Here is a 12,171-nt window from a genome sequence, read left to right on the forward strand (position 1 = left end):
GCTATTAGTTGCTGGAATTTTACAACATTGAAGGTAGTAGTTACTATTATTAATGTTTTGCCAGTTAAAAAGAAAAATAAACAAGAAGAAGAAATAAAAGGTACATCACATGCAGCAAACATAGAGTGCCGCTGAAATAGGAAAGTGAAGCAACATAAAAGGAACTGTAAGATATGGCACAACTAGCCATGTGAAATATATACGAGTGATGGCCAAGTATCAAGGAGACCAAGCATTTTCCCTTATAAATAGGTAGGTTCTTCTTTCATTTGGATCGCCCCCTCATTTGAGTTCGATGTTTTGTATATTCCAAACTCTTCCTTTGATTGATAATTGTGAGGTATTTTCAAGGGATATATATTTAAGACACCATCCTGAAGAGAATTGGAAGCTTTGCTAGGTTGGTTCATCAAATTTTCCGGTGAGAAATTGGATAATCTGATCAGGTATGCTGTATTTGATTTGAGCTGGTTTCTTATTCACAGGAAAGTAATTTTTTTTTTGTTTTGTTTTAACGTGCTGATGAACTTGTAATTGCCAGTTTATCAGCGAGTGGAAAAGTATAAGATAAAAGGCAAGAACCTATAGCTTTGGACGTTACTTTCTTTTTTTCCACTCCATGATTAATGCAAGAATATATTCAAAATGCTGTGTAGTATAGCTTAAGACCGTTAGACAGCCCGAAAAGAGTACTTGAGAACTGGCTTCTCTAAAAATAAAAAGATTTTAATATTTCTCTTTTTTCTATTATCCTTTTCGGCAGCTAGATAAGTTCCACCACAGTATTTTGAGAAAATGTCCGCAAAGGCTACAAAAACTTCCAGGTATGTGCCTCTTCTAACTATTTCATTATTTTGGTTTTTTTGAATTTTTTGTTCTTAATACGTATATAAATATTTCGCACTCACTCCTAAATAATAAAATATAATGCCTGAGTTTTTTAATAACTTCTTGAGCTAGTTTTCTATAAAACTATACAAGCACTATAGAGGAACCACATAGAAAATATGTTAAGCCAGTTTTTCTAGCTGTTGACATCACTAGGAAGTATTTGAATACAACAAAAAGATTTTGAGAACTGCAGCTATTAGTTGCTGGCCAGAGAGTACAGTAGTTCTTTAAATGTTGAAGCAGTTCTTTATGTGGCCTTCCATATGACGGAAAACATACTGCATTAGCAGAAAAACTTTGGACCATGCATGAACTTGTGCAGTTTGAAGAGCTTCTTCTGATTCTTGTGTCTGTAATAGGAAACATTGATGGGAATTGGGGTGAATTAAAACAATTGTAAATAGTATTGAAAATTGATCTCTTGGTTGGATATCATTTGAGAAGTGTGACCACTTTAATTCTTAACATGAACTGATTGACCCAAATCTAATGACGTATAACAATTTTTCCGCACTTTTTTTGTTTGTTAGCTAGAATACAGACTACTTTTGTTGGATATTAGCAAAAAGCAATTTAGTATGATTGCAAGATAAAGAAAGATATGTGTTCTATAATCACTTGACATTTTTGGCATCTGAAAATAGAATGCATTCATATTTTTAAATTTTCTCAACAAGATTTTACCTAAATTTTATACATGCATACAAATATTGGTAATTGACTTAATTCTTAGCCGTCCTGATATGGTCTTTTCTTGCTCATGATTTCTTGTACTTATGTCATTTAATGGTCATCTAAAGTCTAAACTCTTAGCAGGTTAAGATCTGCACACAGTTCCACAGTTAGCTTTGAAGTTCTAGGTCATCAACTTCAGTTTTTCCAGGTAATTAGGCCTTTGATGATAGTCCTCATCCTTTCTTCCTTATGGCTATATATGTAACTAGTGACTCCTTGACCGATTGTCATTTCTGTATTCGAATTTGGTATCTCTATTGAGGAAAAGCCTGTTTTATTGATAGATAAAGAAAGAGAGAATCATTATATTTGACTAGTAGGAATGAAAATTATAAAACTAACATAAGAAAGAAATGAAAATTATTTAGTGACAAACTCCAAAAACAGCCGTTAGCTTTCACTGGCCGCGAAACTTGTTAAAATCTCTCATTGAGTGACACTTGCCGTATTTCTTCAAGGCATTTCCCAATATCTTTGTCAATCTAGAAAAGTATTGGTTTCACCAAAAAAATGCATAGATATTTTCTAGTTGTTGTCTCTCGTCAAAATACTTGTCTTTACTAGCTTTTCAACTTCTCGTCTGCTTTCCAGTTCTGCATCTTGAACTGTTTGCCTTTAATTATGATACGATCCCAGTTTGAAGCATTTAGGTGCTACTGTTTGGGATGCATCTGTGGTTTTAGTAAAATTTCTGGTAAGGTTTAATAGACATAGAGCCCATTTGGATTGGCTTATAAGGTGGTCAAATCAGCTTATAAGCCATTTTTAACTTATTTGGGTGTTTGGCAAAAATAGAAAACAACTTAAATTAAGTTAAAAAGTGCTTAAAATAGATCAAAACCAAAAAGTTGCTCAACAACAACTTATTTTTTTGGGCTTAAAAGCCACTTTGATTTGACCAACAACTTTACCCTTTTATCCCTTATATTTTTCTATTAATTTCAATGCTACCCTTACTTCTAAAAACCCTTTAAGTACTTTTATTCAAACACGTAACTGCTTATTTATAAAATAACTTTCAGCACTTAAAAAGTATTTTAAGCACTTATGCTTAAAAGTCACTTTTTTCCGCTAATCCAAACGGGCTCAAAATAATGCTTTTGTCCTTGCTACCACACTTATTCTTCTCTTTCATTTTTCTGTAATTTTTCATTTGTCTTTTTTTTTTTTTTTTTTTCTGCTTGACTGGCATAGAGGGGCCATTGACCTAAATTAGTTATTGAGTAATTTGAGTCTGTTTGTTCAGTTACTCTAGCTTATACACCTACACTTACATCGATATAGCACTCGTACACCTTCAGTTATGACCTACCTGGGAACCTGGGAACAAATTGATTTGAATTTTAGGAAAGAGATAGTCGGTTTTCTCCATCTGAATTGAGAGGAAAGCGTGTGATTGAACTAGGGGCAGGTTGTGGCGTAGCAGGATTTGGTAAGCTAATCTGCCTTTATTTTATTAGGCCCAATTCTTTTAGATGCCATCTACATTTGCCTGAGGTACAAAACATGCATCCACAGGCATGGCATTTCTTGGATGTGACGTAGTTTCAACTGATGTAGCTGAGATTTTGCTGTTGCTAATGAAAAATATGGAGCTTAACCCTTCCACCATAATGCAGAGTACAGCCTCAGGTTCAGGTTTCCACTTGATCTGTTGCATGTTTGCATAACCTTTTCCTGTTAACTTGCCGACGCATGTTTCTTTCCATCAAACAGAACTGGACAACTGTGGTCTGTATTTACTATGAACTTACTCAAAGCTCTGTACCTTGTATATTCTTTTGGTTCCATAGAGGTTGCAGAGCTGGACTGGGGTAATGAAAATCAGATGAAGGCCATTGGCGGTGGCCTTCGATTCGACTATATCATTGAGACTGATGTTGTAAGTCCTATTAGATGTTGTGTTGGTACAATTCTATTTGCTCTTCTCCAATAGTAAAATATGGCACGATGAAGTATTAGAATTTTATGGACCCTATACTCATGATGTGTTTTCTTGTTTGGTTGCGACGGTATATATCCTGTGCCGCTTTTGTTTCTGTCAACATTAATTTTCAGAGTGGATAGTGGTTGGGCTACTCATAGTTGTTGACTAGGATATTGCTGTTTTGTTTCTCTATTGTAGTACATCTGCACTAATAAGTTACCTGTCTTACTAGGTATATGAAGAGCATCAATTTGAACCACTTCTGCAGACAATAATTAAACTTTCTGGACCAGAGACGACAGTTTTGGTATTGTATTCGATACTTCTCTTTATCCAGAATTCTTTTGTCATTATTACTGAACCTTTTTGTTTGTAGTTGGGGTATGAAATCCGATCAACAAATCTCCATGAAAAGATGCTTGAGATGTGGAAGAGAAATTTTGAGGTCCAAGCTGTTCCAAAGGAAGAGGTAAATCCCAGTTGACATCTGATTCTTATCAACTAGACCATAACTCCTCCGATCATCATCAGTTGTGTGTAAACTGTGAACTTTGCATCCATTTTTGGCCAAACACATAGACAGATACCTAAACTTGGCAGCACTTTTCCTTTTGGCACTTTAACTTTGCCTCTTTCCTATTAGACATTGCCACGTGACTATTTTTAATTGGATTATTTTGCCACATCATGCGCGTGTAATCCACACATTATATCCTTTTGGTTGGTTAGTAATTTTGTTGGCACGGTTTGAAATGAGTTGCAGTGTCTATAGGAAAGAGGCAAAGTTAAAGTGCCCAAAAACAAAAACAAAAAAATGTTGTCAAGTTTAGGTGTCTGTCTGTGTTTGGCCTTCATTTTAAGTCCCTAATCCTGACTTCTCAAACTCTAAAGCTGATTTTTAGTGAAACCATTATGTTCATGTCCAAACTTATGGTTATAAATCAACGTTAAGATTCTTAGACGTTCGTTGTTTTTTACTGAAGTGGTTCAACTTTTCTGCAGATGGATGGTACCTACCAACACCCAAGTATCCAGATTTACATAATGTGCTCAAAAAAACAAGCAAATGCTTCAGAAATTGGAGTCAATCAAGATGATGTAAATAACTAAGAAAAACATGTAGTGCAACTACTTTTATTTACTTTATAATAATGTAACATTTAAAGTCACTTTCTTATCATTGTCGCTGAAATGCTTTGGTCTCTTAATTCTTTCATCTCCATAACCACTATCTGTTACGCTCTTATATCTTTTTCGAATTTGAGATAATTTGAGAATTAAGTTAATCCGAGCACATTTAAAGTTCAAGGGCAGATATATCACCTGATAGATGATTTATATCCCAGAGAAAAAAGGCCGAGAAACTTGCAAATGTACTTTTACGGTAACAGAAATGAGGTTGAAAATAGAATGGCTTGCTCAGATAAAATACATGAATTGATAGTGAAGGAGCTACTGGACATACTAACAATTAATCCAGCGACCATGCACAAAATATCAGGTGGACTTAGAAGCTCTCCCCTTGGTGGATCGTCGGATCCTAGATATGCCTCCTCTAATCAAGAAGGACTGCTCATTGATTGCAAACCCTTTCACTTGTAAATTTTTTTACTTGTGTGGTAGACTTCACATAGAAATGAGGCCATGAAAGTTGATTTTTGTTCGAATTTGTGGGTTGGAAATCAGTGAACTAGCGGTTCTTATTCGAGCTGGCAGAAGATCTATAGCAAATAAATAGATCCAGATGGTGCAAATGCAGGAGGCAAGGTGCTGTTAATACGAATGCCGACATGGTGCATGACTCTTTATAAATCTATGCAATGCATGCAACATTGTCTATAATCATCTATTTGTATCCAACTGTTGGGGATTAGTTAAATTGTACGTTGGCCATTGTAATACTAAAATTCACTCTGTAGTTTTCAGGTTGGATGTCGTTGAGTTAATACAGTTCTCAAATATTAGGATTCTGGTAATTCATGGGTGTAGCAGGTTGTGCAAGGATAATGATATGTTCGTTTCTCTCCAGAATATCGTGTATGATCTGCCAATCTTCGATATATTGAGGTTAACGAAACAGGATAGGAGGTTCCAGAAAGCATGGTCAAACTGATTATTCACATGGCAGTGATATTTTGACTCTTGGCAGCAGCTATTTCTAATCCTTATTGTTGGTTTCTTGCATTGAATAGCTGTAGTGAAAATACAGTGTAAGTAGAAAAGATATTTATCTTGTACTAACTGAGAATAAAATCTTTATTGGGGGTGGGGGAAAAAATACGATGTCAGTATCAGGGAATTGCTGCATCTATGTTTTGATGCTAATTGCAATTTCTGCTGTTTGGGAACCTTTTTGTGTTTCTTGTACATTCACCAAAAAAGCACAATGATAATACTTCTAATGTTAAATATATAAGGGTGATCTCTATTGGTAGCACTCTGGGTTCAACTTGGTTTCACGAAAAGCCATAGTGAAGTCATTTAGGAAGTGGAGAATTCAAGAGCTAAATAAACACCATTAAAGCTGTTTCTTCTTTTTTGACATTTCACATTAAAAGGCCTAAAAAAGTTCATGCTAGCAATACAAAAAAAAAAAAAACTATTTTTTTTATTTTCGTTCTTATGATCAGAACAAAGGATATGAAACGGAACTCAAATACATCAGACCAAAAACCATTTATGCTATTCATCAATCCTGCAACTTCAAAAAAAAAAAATATATATATATATATATATATATATATATATATATATCTAGCTTTCCAAACGATTCGTGCCGCTTTATACTCCAATAGTACTTCTTCGGCGAGATCAAGCTTTCCACATAGCTAATGGTGTAACACATATATAATGTCTCCGTGTGTTCAAGAATATTTTGCATGCTATCTTATTTAGGATTATACACAACAACTTTTTCTCTAAAATTGTCTATTACCAAAACTAGTTCTCCATTCCCTGTCATGAAAAGAGGGCGATACAATGTTATAAGAAGGATTTATCTCTAAATTCCTTATGGAAAATAAGGATGCCCACGATTCCTTTATTCCATATTCCTTCATGACCAATATCTCAACGCTCCCCTTATCATCTTCCAGGCAAGTCATACTTAGACATTCATTTAAAACTCCTAAACCAATCCTAACATTCTGCCCTTGATCACACTTAGACTCAGGGATGGGAAACACGTAATGGCGGATACAGAATTTTCACTCAAGAAGTTCGAAAAAACAACTAAAGCTAAATATAAAAAATAATGCTGTCAATAGGAAGCGAACCTAGGACGCAATAACAATTTTGAACACCCTGGACCGCTTGAGCTAACCATTTGCATTTATTCAGGGTGTTTAAAAGTTAATACATGTACATAAATGTTATATCCCGTATTTTTGAACCTCGGATTATCTTCTGGGGTGGGGCCCACACACCGAGATTTTTTTTTAACATCTGAAAAGTCATATGAATCACATATGTAAAGTTAAACACAACTCATGAAGTGCCCTTGGGCCAAATCAAAGTGGAAGCCCTCCAAACGAATATTTTTAAGAAAACGTTTTCGGGTGACCTGAATTTGAGGGGCGCAAACGGTATTATAAGTTTGGAATTTGGAAAAGTACCAAGAAATAGAAGTTGTAGATAATTGAATTATCTTTCCATCCATAGGTTATGGGTTCCCAGGTTACGTCGGTACGAGGATATATGAGCGTTTTAAGGTCGAAAGGTCAGTGAGCTAGGCCCAACTCGGAACCAACCGAGTTGGCCCAAAAAAATGAAAAGAAAAAAATTTGGCCCAACTTGGAGAGGGGTGGCCGGCCATGCCATGGCCCAAGCCCATGATTTTAATTAATTTCCATGTGCTAAATAATAAGAGGGGCAATTATTCATTAAATCCCCTAAAACTTTCAAGAGAAAGAAAAGAAGAAAAACAAGAACAACAACACAAGCCATTTCGGGTTTGGCCATAGAAAAATCATCCCTCAAAATCTTGCCTCTAAAATTATTTTCTTGTTGAATTCCTACTAATTCAAGGTCCCTCTACAACTTGGTGTAGTTGTTTTGGAAGATTGAGCATTAGTTTCCTCAATCTCACACTGGACAAGTAAAGAAGATAGAAGAAAAAGGTAAGAATTAATCTCTTGTTATTATGTTATGAAAGTTTGTTTGTGTTGTAGTATGTAGAAATGAGTAGAAAATATGAAAATATGGAAGTTTGGAAAGTGGGTGTGCATGTGTGCATGTGGCCGTGTATATGCACTATGGTGTGTAGTTGAAATGAGTTGAATTTTAAGTTGTATTCTAGTTGTGGTAATTGTGAAATTTGCATTGGAAATGAAAGATGAACGGGAAATGTATGAAGTTGGAAAATTGCCATGTTGGCCGTGGGTTAGGTTGTGGAGAAATAATGATGGATTAATGTTGTTTAAAATGTTAGTTGTGTTGTTGTGATCCTTGCATTGTAGATGTAGGAAAAATGATGTAAGTTTGCATTGAAATGGAATGTAGGAACTTATGTCGTTTTCTTATGATTTAATGACATTATGGAAATTAAGTTCCTAAGGTGCAAATTATGATGATTGATGATGAACTTAGAAGATGGAAACATGTTATGAATGTGTATATTAAAGATTAGAAGATTTGGATGAATTATGAATTTGGCGGAAAATTTGCATATTTTGTATATCTTGTGTATATCTTATGTATATATAGTATAAATGTTGTGAAATGCTTCCGAATGGTATTGTAATGGCTTCTATTAGTAATAAAGGTAAGTATGATGGTGTTGGTTTGAAAACTTGAAGTCGGAATGAAAGCCATTACGTTATGTTGGCAAGAAGACTAGTTGTGTATTATATTGTGTTTTGTTGTGATTGTTGATGTTGTTAATGTTGTTGTTGGGTTGTTGTTGGTTGTTTTGAGCCGAGTTGAATCTCGGGGATGCTATATGTATAGGGGAGATGCTGCCCAAATTTTTATAGACAAGTATGGGATAAGAATATAATTTTTAAGTCTCATGAATAGTAATTGGTCAATGTGACCATTTGCAGGTTTTGGACGAAACGGGATTAGGTTTTGGCGATCGTAAAGGGAAAGAAAGGTATGTAAAGCTACCCCTATCCTTCTCTTGGCATGTCCTAGATATACTAGGCTTGAATTCGGACCTCGGGGACAACTCTACTCTTCAGAATCCGCGTCCGAAATTGCCCCTTTTTCTTTCAATAGAATTGAATTATTTAAGTTGCAAATGACTAGGGAAGTGATCTAAACCTCCAGAACTTGTGCAAATGAAACCCGATTATCTTAAAACCCTCATAAAGGATATTATGAAGTATAACGTACGTAAATTATGTTCGCCACCTCAACTGACCGAGGTGAGCCCACTTTGTCCGGATTTTTCCTTTGACTCCGTTTGAACTACTTCCGAACGGAAACTAAGGGGAAACTTATAGTTACCCTTCTAACTCCTAACTAATAACTGCTATAATTGTTTTAATGAGTCTTATGACCTACTTTGAGACTTAAAACCACTACGGAAGGCTTATTTTGACCTGAACCACTCTGACATCCGAAAGAATTATACTTTGATTATTGTCAAATGTCCGTTATGAGATCTATAATCTGAATTATATATTGAGTCTCTGTAAATGTTTTACTTTTTTATATTGCATTTAGTTTCTCACTACTCCACTCGTGGATGCCTCAATGCTTCCTTCACTGAGCCGGGCCAGGATATGTTCTCAAGCGACTTCCACTGCATTGTTCGTCGTGCCTCGATGTGAGGGGGCAGGTATACATGTACATGGGTTGTGGAGTATGCTGTGCCATGTACACTATTCTGATATGATATGATATGATCTGATATGACCATCTGATATGATATGCTATGTTACGGGGTTATCCCCTTTTCTGATCCTTATGTGTTGTGGCACCAGTGTCGGGGGGTGACCACGTTCTGTCTGCCGAGTCCTTTGGCAGGGGCCGGATATGATATGGCATATGTTTCTGTACACACTCTTTATGTTTTGAAGATATGCATTTGATACTCTGGATATCACACTCACTTTTCTGTACGTCCTGTTTCGGTTATGATTTTTTTCCATAATGGGACCAGGTATGACATACGTTTTCTGCAAATACTATTTATGCTTTATGATCAGCATTTTGCTAATCTGGATATTCCGTTCATTTTCTGTACCTTCTGCTTCGATTATGACTTTGTTTACTACGTTTCGTGCTTTACATACTTCGTACTGACCCCCTTTCTTCGGGGCCTGCGTTTTCATGCCGCGCAGGTACTGACGACAGATTTGCTGACCCGCCTGCTTGGGACATCTATTCTGCTATTCTGGAGCACTCTTTTTTTCCAGAGCCTATACCTTGGTACAGTCTGCTGCTGGTGTACATATGTATGCTATTCAGGGGTATGACGGGGCCATGTCCCGTCTTATGATTATGTTATATTCTGTAGAGGTCTGTAGACATACATGTGGGTTCTGTATATGCTTTTGGGTTGTTATGATCTGTGATGGCCTTATCGGCTTCCATGTGTTATATCCGTTCATCTGCTATATCTAGTAACGCCAATTAACTTTTACATTGATATATTCTGCAAATATGCTCATTTGGGTTATTGGGTACGTTTGGGTGTCCAGCACGGACACTAGTCACGGCCTACGGGGTTGGGTCGTGACAAAAGTGGTATCAGAGCGGTTTGGTTCTCGGAATGTCTACAGACCGTGTCTAGTAGAGTCTTGTTTATCGGTGTGATGTGCACCACATCTATAAACAGGAGGCTACAGGGCATTTAGGGTGTTACCTTTCTTTGAATCTTAGATCGTGCGATAGAGCCAGCTGTAGAAAATGAATTCCTTTTTACTAACCTCTGATTTCAGCTGGAGAACGGTATCGACGTAAGACAGCGACTAATGATATTGGAAACTACACAGTACAGAGGTAAGCAATGGTATGAAAGACGTATGCTGGGTAAATTATTGAAGTACGATTGAAACATAAAGTTTAAAATCGTAAGGAAAAGTAAACAGGAAAATGCAACAGGTGCAGTTCGAGTTGGACATGTGAAGTAAGCCTCGGCATCTTTATACTTTTATTTGAAAAAGTTAGCCCTGTGTGGCTATGATGCGATATGATACGATATATATATATACGTATATGTGTTGGCCATGTGAGGCATGATTGGTATTTCCTGTGTGCAGGTTTTGGGATAGTAAGAAATATAGAGGAACCTCTGCCCGAATATTTCTAGAAATACGAAGGGGAAAATGAGATATAAATTCTTAACATATCTTGAAGGTCGATACTGATAGGGTAAATCTATTATGTTGGATTAAAGTTTAAGAGATACCCTCCATGTCATTCGTAAGAAGTATTATCCTTATTTGGAAAATTTTATCTCGAGGAAGCATATATAAGTAGCAAATTCGCAATTTATTTAAACGGACCAGAAATATGTTCCAACCCCCTTTTGCTTTAGAACAGCCTATGTTGAAGGGCAAAAATATGTGGAAGGGCAAAAATGTCCAACGATTAAATTTCCTCTAATTGGAAGAATACAAAGTATATGACAGGCAGTTGGGAATTGAGTGGTCCGCTTACGACTCAAAAATAAAATTATATACACAATATGGAGGTAATTATGTGAATTAAGTACTAACAGATTCCGCGAAGTTCGTCGGATTCTAGTTTTCTTTTGCTGGTGGTCGGAAGATGCCCTACAGTAACATTTTATCAGTTTTCATCGACTGATTGAAGATGGGATCTGTGGAATAAAAACTTAAACCCGTGGGCTGTCTAGAAATATATATATATATATATATATATATATATATATATATATATATATACTCACATGGAGGTAAATATTGAGGATATACAGGGGGCGACACGGTAACTATTTAGTCAGAAAAGTAAAAGAATTCTCTCTAGGTCGGGGTGGGACCCGCTACGAGAGCGTTTCGAAAGTTGTTAAGACCCCGACTTGTCTTTAATTACGTGATAAAGGCCGTGAGGGGCAATTGATGTAATTATACCGGCCTAAACGCGTCTAAATGCATTAAACTTGTAAGGTTAAGCGTGCCAGGGCCGGAGCAATTTTGGGATGGGTGACCCCCTGGGAAATGCACGAAATCTTCACAAATATGGATATAAGAGACGAATAAGAAGCTTGGGGTAACCTAAAGGGAATTAGAGTATGTGGAATGGTTAGAAACATTATAGGGGTCACGTGAGCTGAGACGGATTAGATTGGTAAAAAGAAGGACAAAACAGCACAGCTCTGGAATTAGAGTGAATTTGAACAAGTGATTGAAGATGTATTATAAAAGAAATGGCAGTAATATATATATATATATATACATATGTGTAGTACCCCCATCTATGACTATGTCGATTGATTGGTGAATCCTAATAGCCAGTGTTGTAATATATAGAAAACATTAACCGGACAGAATTTACGAGAAAAAGGGAAAGGTATGGTACCGATGTTACGAAATAGATTGATATTCATTTTGCTACCGGTTGAGATTGGAAGATTCTAATACAACGATGTTTGGAAGGAAAAGAGGATAATTGAGTGGAAGGCAAGGAGATCAAAATGCCAGAAAAAG

The 12,171-nt window shown here is 36.2% G+C and overlaps 1 protein-coding gene across 1 annotated transcript; it reads left to right on the forward strand.

Moving 5' to 3' along the window:
* Positions 1 to 659: 659 nt before the first annotated feature.
* On the forward strand, positions 660 to 4,761 carry LOC132642381 (uncharacterized). The gene is made up of 9 exons (XM_060359607.1): positions 660 to 824; positions 1,708 to 1,774; positions 2,255 to 2,320; positions 2,974 to 3,058; positions 3,145 to 3,258; positions 3,420 to 3,508; positions 3,786 to 3,860; positions 3,930 to 4,022; positions 4,556 to 4,761. The coding sequence occupies exons 1-9, from the start codon at positions 796 to 798 to the stop codon at positions 4,661 to 4,663; spliced, it is 726 nt and encodes a 241-aa protein (XP_060215590.1). The 5' UTR covers positions 660 to 795; the 3' UTR covers positions 4,664 to 4,761.
* Positions 4,762 to 12,171: the final 7,410 nt, after the last annotated feature.

The sequence above is a fragment of the Lycium barbarum genome, chromosome 5, assembly GCF_019175385.1.
Source record: "Lycium barbarum isolate Lr01 chromosome 5, ASM1917538v2, whole genome shotgun sequence".
NCBI classification, from domain to species: Eukaryota; Viridiplantae; Streptophyta; class Magnoliopsida; order Solanales; family Solanaceae; genus Lycium; species Lycium barbarum.

Coding starts and splice junctions, on each gene's coding strand:
- LOC132642381 (XM_060359607.1), top strand. CDS start 796: ATGTCCGCAAAGGCTACAAAAACTTCCAG. Junction 1,775..2,254: donor ATCAACTTCAGTTTTTCCAG/GTAATTAGGCCT, acceptor TAATTATGATAC/GATCCCAGTTTGAAGCATTT. Junction 4,023..4,555: donor AAGCTGTTCCAAAGGAAGAG/GTAAATCCCAGT, acceptor ACTTTTCTGCAG/ATGGATGGTACCTACCAACA.